At 37.8% G+C, this 12850-nt stretch overlaps 1 protein-coding gene across 5 annotated transcripts in view; it reads right to left on the reverse strand.

Annotated features, from left to right (window-relative positions):
* The window catches only part of Eya1 (EYA transcriptional coactivator and phosphatase 1), a 308539-nt gene that overhangs the window by 104948 nt on the left and 190741 nt on the right, over positions 1–12850 (reverse strand). For 3 of the 5 annotated variants that reach the window (XM_074068698.1, XM_074068696.1, XM_074068700.1), the window contains 3 exons: positions 8288–8357; positions 7784–7929; positions 3511–3648 (listed from right to left, as the gene is read on the reverse strand). In XM_074068698.1, coding sequence (XP_073924799.1) covers positions 3511–3648; positions 7784–7929; positions 8288–8357 — 354 coding nt within the window. The remainder of the gene's footprint in view (positions 1–3510; positions 3649–7783; positions 7930–8287; positions 8358–12850) is intronic. The other 2 variants (XM_074068699.1, XM_074068697.1) reach the window with 1 other exon arrangement.

Genomic DNA, 12850 nt, shown 5'->3' on the forward strand with positions numbered 1-12850 from the left:
TCCTCACTACCTGAACGTCATTGTTACGAACATAGTTTATTGCTTTCTGTGTTGAGACTAGCAGTTCTATTGATACGTGGGGTTTATGTGAACAGTGACTCCCATGTGAGCTCCAGACCTTGCATTAAAAAATACAATGAACTAAAAGTTTGACTTCAAGTCAGTTGCCTCTTTCACATAAAACGAGAATACAGGTTGTTTATGTTTACTGTGAAACCAGTCAGTAAATCAGAAACCAAAGCAACTTCTCCTAGGTAATTTTCTTATGTGCACACACACACACACACTCACCCCCACTCACCCCCACAAATTACACCCACTTCCATTTTCATTAATGGGCAGCACTGAAAATGTGATCTGCATTTTCTACACAAAGGACCCAGGGGTCCCCAGGTCCCCTCGGTCCCTTCAGCCATCTCTGTGGAAGGTTTGCCCAGGGTATGTGAAGAAAGGCATCTAAATCTTCTAGAAACACCAAAGCTAACACTGTGGAAGAAGAAGATGTCAAAAACTAACAGGCAAGGATTTCACTCCCTACAGACGTCTGTGGACAAGAACATTGTCTTTCTCAGTTGAACTTCAGTTTTGGAATCTATTGGTAGAGGTACATGAGAAATAGAGACTTTTCTAACCTCAAATAAGGGATCCTTAACTTCTATTTCTCAAACTATCTGAGGTCTAGAGCCAGTTTTACCCCCAACCTTTTACAGATTGACAATGGAGCAAAATATAATAGCAACACATTGTTAAGGAATGAAACAAAAAAAAGAGAGAGAAAATTCAAGTTCCATTCCTAAGAATTATTCAATAAGCATAAAATTTACTAATGACCAAGGATGAAAACATTTTAAATGCTAACTCTCCTTTTCTGTTCTTAGCTCACAGCAGACAAGTAACAGAAGCTGCAGATGGGCTCAGACCTGGGAACTACCACTGGTATCTCTGTACTAGGAACAGTAGTGCATTTGCCCCTTCTCATGTTAGGCTCACTTGTCTTCCAGAGAGAGATGCCCAGTGGACAATGGGACTTACCACAGTACCCTGTTTAGTTCCCTCAAAGCTCTGGAGGAGTCTATAATTGTATAACTTGCTTGGTTGTTTCTCTCTTGATGAGAATGAAAGTTCTCTGAGCAAACAGATCTTGTCTGCCTTGTGATGTCTTCTATTACTAGAGCCTTAGACTGTGAAACTCATTAATGAAGTCTCTCCATCACTTTTTGTTCCTTTTATTTATCTCTTTACTAAATTGACATTCAGTATATGTAGAAATTTATTTCTTTTCCAAGGCAGCTTAAATATTTTGGAATCTGACACATAAGTAGCATCCCTTTCACAATAAATATTATCTGCAATAAAATAATTTTTGTTTTATAGCCATTAAATATATCAAAACCTTATAATTTAGGCTTTTTTTATACCAAAGTCAAAGCCAAATGTGAAAAGATTAATGAATCTTGGTCCATAAAACTCTAATTTGTTGTATAGTAAAAAAAAAAAAAAAAAAAAACCAGAAAGAGAAAGAGAAGAAAGAAGTGAACATGCTTATAATTTCAGCTACTTGAGAGGTGGAGGCAAGAGGATTAAAAGTTCTAGTCCAGTCCAAGCAAAGTTAGTGAGCCCCTATCTCAAAAAAACAAGATAGAAACAAAAGGGCTAAGGGCATAGCTCAAGTGGCAGAGTCCTTGCCTAGCAAGCATGAAGCCTTTGGTTTAATCTCCAGGACTGCAGGATGGAAGGATGGATGGATGGATGGGTGGATGAACAGATGGACAGATAGACAGACAGACAGGCAAGGTGATTTATGCCTTTAATCCCAGCTATTCAAGAAGTAAAGATTGGGAGAATCACAGTTTAAGGTCAGCCCAGGTAAAAATGTTAACAAACATATCCAGGAGTGGTAGTGTGTGCTTGTGATTCCAGCTACATGAGAGGCATAGGTCTGAACACTAGAACCTATCTGAAAAATAACTAAAGCAAAAAGGATTGGGGGGCATGGATTGATTAAGTGGTAGAGTGCTTGCTAGCAAGCTGGAGACCCTGAGTTTAAACCCCCATACCACCAAAATAAATAAATAAATAAATAAAGAGATAAACTGGAAATATATTTATAAAACAATATAAAGGGCTAAGAACATTAATATAATAATGTAATTATAATAACACCAGTGAAGAGAAGAAAGAAATCTTTATTCCCTCAGTTTTAAAAAATGCATATGAAAATAACCATAAAGTCTTGCACCTACCAAATTGACAGTTCTTTCAAAGATATTATCCAATGTGTATATTCTTATCACACAGTCCTTCATTATGCAAATATATAAGAAATCCTTAAATAAGTATAAAACAGTTTACCTAGAAGTTCCACACCTAAACTTATCCAAATGAAATAAAGGAGTAGATAAGATATGCATAGCATTGCTCTAGATGTTCAATTCACAGGGATTAAATACATCTGTGAACACTGTGCAGCCATTAAAATGATGCTATAAAAAAGAATGTGCTGACATGAAAAGCCATTTATAATTTATTTGTTACTGAAAACAGAACACTGCAAGACAATATTGTCCCCTAGGAGAATATTTAACAGAATGGTAAGAAATGTAATTATTTTTGCTTTTCTGTATTTTCTAATTTATCTGCAACAAATATTAATGTAAGAAAGAGTATGATAAATATAAAAAGGTGAAAACTATAAGAAGGAGCCCTCCAATAAAAAAGTAGCAAAAAAATTTAATTCAACTACAACTAAGCATTATTAGAAAACAAATATTGTTTGGTAAACTGTTTTGTAGTAGAGACAAGATATTAGAAGAATGTTTAAATTGTGTGAGACCTAATTCTCAAGCACTTTACACACACATTTGCATGGTAACAATCTGCTAATTACAAATAATGTGCATATTCTTTAAAAAGTTGTGACAATGTCAACTGTCAGCTATCAGTTTTGTCTAAAATATCAAACATAGAACCCAGGGCCTGGGTGTTGGAATGGATCTTCAGATCTTGAAGGTCCATTGTGTAGCTAGCTATAAATTTGATCTTTGTAAGTCGATTTGGTCTTTGGTAGATTATGAAGTCAACAAACAGCACATACTGCATTTCTAAAGTGGTGATTGCTGTCCCTAAGCCCCACCCCCATCATGAAAATGAAGAAACTAGAGCCCTCTTAGGAGAATTGATTACTGACACCAAATGCAGGATCTTCTATTATATACCACACCATATCCTCTGACATGGTTGACTATGTTTTGCTTTTCATTCTCTTTTTCTAATTGATAGAAGACACACAAGCAGCAAACTTCAGCTTCACAAAACATTTTAGAGTTTTTGGAAAAGAACCTTATAGATCATTCAAACTCCTTGACATAATAAATATGGACACTTAGGCCCAGAGAGCAAGCAAGTAAAGAGGTGAACTAGACATGGGTGTCCTGCCTCTAAGCTCACCATCTACTATCCAAGGGAACATGAGGTTTACTTTGAAAGCAAACTAAAAGGTTGTATACAGACCTTGCATCTGGTAGCTGTAGGGTGCCTGTCCAGGCTGAGGGGTACCAAAGCTCGTGCCATAGCTGAGAAATCCCGTCTGTCCAGGTGACTGAGACTGTGACAATCCACCTTCCGTCTTGATGCCTGCCCACAATGCACCTAAATCAGTTAGTGACAGTTTATCTGTCTGTTCATTTTCAGAAGCTGGCAAAAATACAAAAATGCACATTTGCACAACTGTTTAGTCACAAATGCTTTACCATCTAATCTGAGTCGTAAAGGGTCTACATGCTTCCAGAAGCAATGCTAGGAATCTCTGTATCGCTATCCTTATCTCAACTAGCAAAAATGCTATGTCGTTCTTATTATTGCTTATGTCTTCTCTTCAACAAAATTGGATAAAAGGCAACACAGGTTCTGCCTGCAAGCAAGGGGGGTGGCGGGGAGAGGGATGGGGTAGGGGGTAGGGAAGAGAAATGACCCAAACAATGTATACACATATGAATAAATGAATAAAGAAAAAAATGAAATAATAAAAAAGAAATACCAAAGAGTCCAACTTCAATTTAAAAATAATCTAGAATCACACAGTGGTTCTCTCTCATTTTCCTGCAACCAACTTTCTATATGGCATGCCTCCAGAGAGTTCATTTCTATACTTCATTTTTTTGTTTTGTTTTTCAAGAGTTGGTCACTTCTTTTACAATCAAGAAATAGTCATAATTAATGTTAAAGTACTCCAAAGCTACCAAGTTGAATCAAAATCTTTTTCTCCTGAAAAGGGATTCATTAGAGCTTCTAGCCTCACAGTGTTTTTTTCTTTTTTCCCTTACTTTTCTACCACAGAGTTGATACCAGTGCACATGTGGCACTGAAGTTAGAGGATGTTACAAGGGGAGAAACCCCTCTTGAGTATGTAGATCCTACCAGAAAGCAAGCACAAAGGAAGCAGAATATCAAAGAACAGAATATCCTAAGAACAGCACAGTGATTAATAAACAACAGAGCTGATGGAGGTGAAGATTTGGGAGGATCGCAGTTTGAGGGTAGCCTGGGCAAAAAGTTAGTGAGATCTTCTCCCCCAGTCTCAACAAATAAATCAAGCATTGTGGCTCACATTCTAATCCCAGCTACCTGGGAGGTATAGGTAGGAGGATCACAGTCCGAGGCTGACTTTGGGGCCAAAAGTATAAGACCCTATCTGAAATATAACTAAAAAGCAAAAATGGGCTGGGGTAGGGACCTGGTTTAAGTGGTACAGCACCCGCCTAGCAAGTGTGAGGCCCTGAGTTCAAACCCCAGTACCACCAAAAAAAAAAAAAAAAAAGAAAAACAAACTGACCAGCAGCAACCTTTTTGTCTCTTTTGTTTCATATATTCAAATGCAATTATTTTAAATGTAAACTAAGGTACACTTTGTTTTTATATAATTACATAAAAACAAATTTATGTTTAATGTGGTCATATAAAAATTATGTATTTGTGGTTCCCAAATACCTCCCAAAGCACCTGGCTGGCATCCTAATTTCAGGACTTGGGCTTGGCAGCACTGAGGTAAGGCTCCGCTCTGAATTCTAATTAAAGACAGTCATGGAAATGAACAACTATCCTTAATTCCCACAGAGGGCGGAGAGCAACATTCCTGCCAAGAGAATTCACATTTTTGAGTAATTTTGGTTTGCACTTAAGATAAATGATATCTTTAGAATCTAGAATACACAGTAGTCTTACTGTTTATTTCCATTTTAGGGAATTTTCATCAGTAGAGTGAAGTTAGGTAATTGTGCTAAGGCAGTGGAAGAATGTGGCTCTTGGCTGAGAGAGACCATCTCTGAAAACTTCATAATGACCTTAACATTTAAGGCCTAGCATAACCTTAACATTTAAAAACATAATTTTTCCCTGTGTAGACAATCCTAAACCAATCAATAACCTGTACCTATAAATGACCTGGAAACACACCTGCCCCAGAAGGAAAGTCCCTTTCTTTCACCAGTAGGGACTTTCTCCCTTCTCTGTTTGAGGTTATCCCCATCTGCTTCCAACCTTCACCTGTACCATCTGCTTTTAGCCTGGAGGTTTTAAAATGAACATGTTTGAAATAAGAACAGGTACCGAAAAGGGGGAAAAGGTAGAAAACACTCACAGCCACACCTATCTCATAACTTCTACCTATAAAGCAGCAAACTTGTTTCCTTGGTAGACTCCAAACAGAAGAAGCAGAGAACAGAATGCATTCTTTTCCCCATTTATCTATCAGTCTCATTAGGAAAAGACATACTTGCCCTTTTGTTTTTTTACAAGTCTCTATAAAACTTCAGGGGACACAAATCTTTGGAGAAAGTCTTTTAAGATTATTTGGAATTTCACTATCAGACAGCAACAGAGAAACCATTAACTGTGTGTTCTGCCTTCAGGAACAAGCCAAGAAGGAGAATGCTGGCATATTTTTCAAGAAAGAGAGCCTCTCTGTCAGAAGCATGCAGGGCATCTCTGTTTACTCAAGACTCAGAAACAGAAAAAAGGGGGTGATTAAGAAAATGCTAAGGACTGAGAATTATTCCGAGATTTGTAACCCTGGGAAGCTCTGGGATCAAAGCCCTTTCCACTGAGCCTTCCTCTCCTCATCTCCCCTTCCTGATCACATGAAAACCTCTTCCTCACTCTGCCAGTTTTGATTCTTTTCTCATCTCACACTCTGTTCATCTCAGATCCTGGAGCCAGGATCTCAGACAATAAAGACCATTTGTTAATGGCTTAGAACTGAGTCTGTACCCCACAACTCAGGCCCTACCACAACTGAATGGGAAGAAGAAAGTAGAGAGAGTGTGACATATGAGGCTACAAGCTAACACTGTGACAGGTACAGCTGTCCACAGCAGCACTGGTAGGCAACAGGACTTTATTATTGCATGGACGGAAAATTCCATGTGCACGTCAAATGATTATCTTATAAGTAAATGAGCACATAAACTGGAGCCTACCTTGACTCATATTATAGAGTAAAAGCTGCACAATTCAAACCATAGATCCTTTTCCTGCTTTTATCCCAAGAGTAGTTTTAAAGACAATTACAGATAAGTTTGATCCATATCTGATATTATTATGAGAAACTTAATAAAAGTCATGGAAATGAAATATAATTTTAGAAAGTTCATTTTAAAGCTGTTTGTAAAGTCAGCTTCAAAATTACCTAGTAGATAACATTTAGTTCTGACAGTACTGAAATACACATAATTTAGACTTTTATTTCTATATATTTTATAAGAAATGTACACAAGGCCAAATTTCCTTGAGGTAAAGACAGAGAACTAAAGGAAATAAAGTAATTTAGCTTCTAATTAATGAAATATTTTAAAAGAGCATTAATTCTTTCAATATATTGAAGAGTATTACAAAAGAATACCAGAAGAAGCACAATAAAATATTGATCGAAAACATTTATAATATTAAACAGAAAAATAGTTATTCTATCAGTCCGTTCCTTCAAACATTCATGTTCTTTTTTAATCACTAATTTTATGTTTTCTTAATAACATGCCAATAATTCATATACTTATTTTCAGTTCAATTTGCTTAAAATTATCATTGCAACTCAATTGAAGAAAATGTATTTTGAAATTTGAAGACTTTTTTAAAATTGCACTTGGGAATTTGGCTGGATTTATTTTTAATTTACAGGTATTGACCCTGTAACAATTGAGTTAAATTACACTAAGATAAAGATAATCTCCAGGTGAGAAGAAACAAATGGCTTTGTAAGCTCTGATTGTTTCCTGATTTGTCTCTTCAAAGTGCAGTCCGGGAGGTGATATATAGATCACTTTTCCTCATGGTTGATAAAACTGAAATTTGATATTCCAACCACCCCCAAGTTTAGGGCAGGAGTTTGTTGAATTCCATGTATACTTCCCTAATCATAGCTAAGTATCTGATAAATAGGAAATGGATCTTTACCCCAAAAGACTTCATTCACAGAAGTTTTATCACAAATATGCACAAAAAATACTTTGGATTCCAGAGCCAAGTACTCAGATGGCAAATTCAGAGTTGAGATATAAGTAGAGAAAAAGGAGAGTGAGAGGTATATGACCTACACAACCTGTTCACCACCCCTGACCTCAAGACAAGAGTTCACCATTCTTATACTAAAAAGCAATCATATTAGGAATCTAGACACAAAAGGTGACAACACTGCCTAAAGTGGCCCAAGATTCACAATCTTTAAGTACCACTAAAAAATACATGTAAACCCACTAAAACACGCCAGGACAACCATGGCGGGATTACTCACCATAGGAGGAAATTCCGTATGGCTGTCCAGGCTGAGGGTACGTGGCATATGCTGTGGCTTGTTGCATTCCTGTGGTAAACTGGGTTTGCCCATATGTAGCCATAGTTTGTGATGAGGGGGCAGGAAGAATATGTGGGTATGGCCTGCTATTCGTCAGAAATGACAGAAAATAGAAAGCACATGCATTAGATGGAAACATGCAATATAACCAATTAACAGACACATCACAAAGTCCAGTTAAACAGTGTATCTTAAACTTTCAAATATCATAGACAAAGCACTGAAATACTTCAGTGTCTCTACTAGCTGATATTCAAAGGAAATTTGCATGAGTAGACTTGAGCCTCTCTAAAATGCACTTTCATCTAAATTAAGAAGTCCCCAGTGCTGCCAAAAGATTAATTAATTAATTAAGATGTAACATGTGGGCACAGACATGAGTTGAAATAAGGTAAAAGTCTACTCAGAAACGTTATTTATTGATTAAGAGAAGACGTATCTTACTTGGAAGGATAAATCTGTGGTGGAGAGAATTGGTGAGCTGGTCTTGGACTGAAGCTGCTGTTCCCGATTGCTGAGGAAACAAAACAAAACAGTGTGTAATACTCCAAGAAAAACAATAAATATGTAGAAACAGTGGTATATTCTGAACTATGGCTTTGCCATATGAAATTTCAGATATTTGACCTTTGTGACCTATAGCAACAACAATTTCATATGGTTCAACCCACCAGAAAGTTGAACTACAGAAAGGAATTCACAGGACCTGACTGAGTCTCTCTCATTTTAAATGAACTCTTCGACTATATAGTCACAATCTGAAATACCTGTCAGCATGCTGTGATGGTTTTTACAGTGCCAGTGCTGTAGGAGTCCAAGGAGTCCTGGCTCCTGTCTGGAAAACTGGGCTGAAAGGGGTGGAATGAGGCTGAATTGCAGGGTTGGGCAGCCCTGTGAAAGGTCATCTGGCCTATTGTCTGTGCTCAGCGGGAACAAGCCAAGCCCTATTACCAAGAAACATGGTCTAATCTTCTCTCTGGTGAGTACAAACAGGATAGATCCTCATTTGCCTGCCTTGATTTAGCAAGGTGTTTTAGTAAAAATGCATTCCTATAACTATCTTAAATTACTCAAGTTGCAAGGTAGGCATGTTGTTTCTTGTGTTGATCTGGGTTTCTTTGCCTTTTACTTATATGTGTTAAACTTCAATGTTCAAGTAAAAAGCTTTTTTTTTTTTACTTAAAGAGGTATTTAAGCATTCAAGCAGAACTTAATTTCTTTTAATCAGATTTACTTGATTCAATATGTTTCAGAAGTGTATAAACTCCTATTAAATGTTCTTTCACTCTCTGAACTAAAGAAGCAAAAATCCATTTTAACTTATATAAGGCCTAAAAGTGGTACCTCTCCGGCTTTTCTTAGAAATAATGACCATCTACCCACATAGATTGTCTATAATCTATATTTGTGTTCAGATGTGTATATGTGTGTATAACTATGTACACATATTTATCCAGGATAATATGTCTATTTTCTTCTTCTGCTAATAATCCCTACCTTTAGAGGCTCTATCGTTTAACAGTATTCTTCATTAAAACCCTTCCATGCAAAGTCTTACACGCTTTTCTTGTCACATCAATGTACATATACTTCTCATATTTCATTTTCCAGTTTGGGTTTGGGAAGACAAATGGCAGAGTTGGACTAGAATCTTAAAATCTATGAACAAATCTTGAGTGAAACAAACAAGGCCTAACCCAGGGGCAATAGAGCAAATATTGATTAGTCCCACTCATGCAAACTGCCAGGCTTCCACTATTCAGAAGCCAGTGTAATACAGATGGACAGTGCCTATACTGACAAATCGGCTGGTGTCCCCCATCTTTTGGAAGATATGGAGTTGCTACTGGGTTCCAGGCACCATGCAAGATGCTGCAGACACAGACATGTAAAGACAAGTTCTGTCCTCCTCAAGTGCAAAGACTGACCAGTGAACAGCTGTGGGAGGACTCATTAAATATTGCAGTTTATGTAATGGTAGGGTTAGTGAGAGAACACTTGGACTACCTCATGCCAGGCCACCTGTGAATGTAGCCTCTTCTGTGCCATTTTTATAAGTCTGAAAAGAGGCCAAGGACAAAATGGATTTATCCAGTGGGTTGTCAGAGAGGCAATCGTTTCCCTGGATAATCATAGTTTAAAAATAATTGTTTAAAAAGTAAATAACACAATGTCACCTGATGACGGAAGTCACAGAAATCCCTTTATTCTTTTCTAGCCCTATACCTGTTTTTCAACTTGTGGATTGTGACTCATGAAAAGTTCACAGACTCAATAGGTTTCACCAAGCAATTTTTTTTTTTAAAAAGAAAACAATAGAAGATATTAGGGTTGTTTATTGCACAGGGTAAGGTAGTTCTGTGAAGTTCTGGCCTGTCAGACTTTCCCTGAGTGCTGTGCGCCCTCTGCAAAATGATGGTAACAATGCTACTCATACATCATAGGATTGTTGTAGACTCAATGAGATAATCAACAAAGTGATTAAGAAAATGCTGTATTAATGTTTATTCTTAGTTTTCCACTGTCTTTGTCCCCAAAGTTTGCCCTTCCTTCTATATTGTCACTTGTATCCAATAAACAACATTACCATCTGCCCTGCAAAATGCTAACAGGTAGGATTCTTTACCTCCATTTTATGTATAAAGAACTCAGGGCTCATAAATGTAACACATTCAAGGAAATCATTGGGAAAGTCAGTATTTGAATACAGATCCTACCATGGTGGTCCCAAAGTGTTCCACCAAAACATACTACTCTCTGACTTCCTACATAGAAACCAGAAACTTCATAATCATCCTATATCTTCTGTTTCATAACTTGCAAGTCATTCATCAGTCCCAAATGCAGGAATGGCCCAGTGATTGATTGCCTATATGTTCCATCCTTCCTCTCATGACTCCATTCCTGTCAGGCCCTTATCATGCCTCACCTGAACAACTGCAGCAGTCATGTGGCTACTTTCCCTGTGTTCCACTAAGGGATGGCCATGCCATCCATCACCCTCTGCCCTCATTCCTGATACCTCAGTCATCCTCCTTAAGTGAGACCTCTTCACATTCATTCTGCAACTCAGGATCTTTTGACTGCTCATGGTATCCCTAGGATAAATTCATCAGCAGAGTATACAGAGAGTTTAGTACTTTGCAACCTCAGACTACTGTAAATGCCATTCCTTCTTGTATTTGTTGTCTTGTTCATTCTTCACTCTAGGCCCTTCTGCCTTATAATGTTCTTCTTTCCTGTGACTGACAAGCCCTCTACCATGAAGACAAAAACATCACTTTCTCTTTAGCATAATGTTTTTCTTCCCAGCACTTTCTTGGAATGTTGCAAATACCAGCAATTTAGCACTCACTACATTGCATTACAGTTAGTGTATTTAGTGTAAAGTTATTAGTTAATGGCCTATAACGCTTTTGGAAATAGTAATCCAGAAATTCAGATAAATTTTAATTTCCTGGGACCAGAATAACAAAAAGCAAAGGGAATGCCTCCAGATCATCTATTAAGGTAAATAAAAGTCATCTTGCCCATTCATAGACTCCAAATTACACATTCCACATCACCTTGGGAACATGTGGACAGCCAATGCCTCCCTACCTGTTTTAGCACATGTTTCCAATTATTTCATTCTTTCTCCTCCTCCTCACATATAATTTAAAGAAGCTACCCAAATCTTGCCGTGTGGAGAGGAGAACACAATGTGAATAGTAATCACGAGCCTGAGAATCCACTGGAAAGATCAGCAGAAGTCTCAAAATCACTTTATCTTTATTCATTCCTCCCTTGGGCCACTGCCTCATAAGTCAACATTTCTTAACCAGACAACCAGGGCAAAAGCTTGGAAGTAAGTTTTGACTCTTCTCTTTCCCTCATACTCACATACCCATTCAGCATTAGAGCAGTCGGCTCTCCCTTCACAATATACCTTAAATCTTACAGCTTCCCACTTCTTCTTGTCCATCACTCTGTTCCAGTTCCCACACTGCAGCAACCAGGGAACATACCTTTCATGTCTCCACTACAGAGGATATAAGAGAAAAAGGGCCCAGCAGCTAAGCTCTAAAATCCATCTATACAGGGATGCTTGGATGGGCTTCTCCAGGCCAGTGTTGGAGACAGGAAGGCAGGCTTGTGCTAAAAGACCTGTGAGTCCTCTGATGGCTTTACACAAATGCATTATATGGCAAGGTCCATTCCAACCTAACTAACCCTTCCTGCCCTTTCTCTATCTTCTACTCCTCTCCCCTAAAAAATCATGGTACATTTAAGCCTGCTTTAGTGGCTCTTCTAGAAAGACATGAGCTAACAGCCATCTTTCTTCTGCACAACAGAAACAAACCCTGCTTCTACTGTTCTCCCATAAAGCCCTTAGCATGCAACAAACAGTCATTCTCTTAAAAACACAAACTAGAACATGCCACAACTCACAGTGCCTTCAAATCTAAGCCCTCTGTTGTCCTTAACGCAAACTTCTTCTTTCACCTCACCAAGATCTCTGCTCAAATGCCCCATCGTCAGCGGCCTCTCCTCTAAAACTGAAAAACCTACTCTTCTACTGTATTCGTTGATCAGCCTTCATTTTCTTCATTGATCTGCAAAGTTGTCATTTTATGACCAATTGAAAATTAAGCCACATTTGTCACCTGTGATTTTTTTATCCTCCAGAAGCATTTTTGTTTCTATTTCCCATTTTCAATGACCACCAGACACCAACCTTGTATGACCAATATTATTAATTGACATTTTATTTGACAACTTAATAATAAACTTAGGCTTTGTGGAAATGGCAGCAGCATCATGTGAAGATATTACAAGCATGCTATTTTCCAACTCCTATGGTTCTTAAAATTCAAATCATTAAAAAACAGCTTTTCACTGGTAAAGAATGAGCAAACCATCAATATGTTTTTAAAAATATGATAAACAACCTTGTACTTTTCAATTTAGATACAGTCTCTCCAAACCAGGACACCTGAGGGGCTTCCTGGAGCACCATGGGCCTCA

Source organism: Castor canadensis, chromosome 3, assembly GCF_047511655.1.
Source record: "Castor canadensis chromosome 3, mCasCan1.hap1v2, whole genome shotgun sequence".
Taxonomy (NCBI): Eukaryota; Metazoa; Chordata; class Mammalia; order Rodentia; family Castoridae; genus Castor; species Castor canadensis.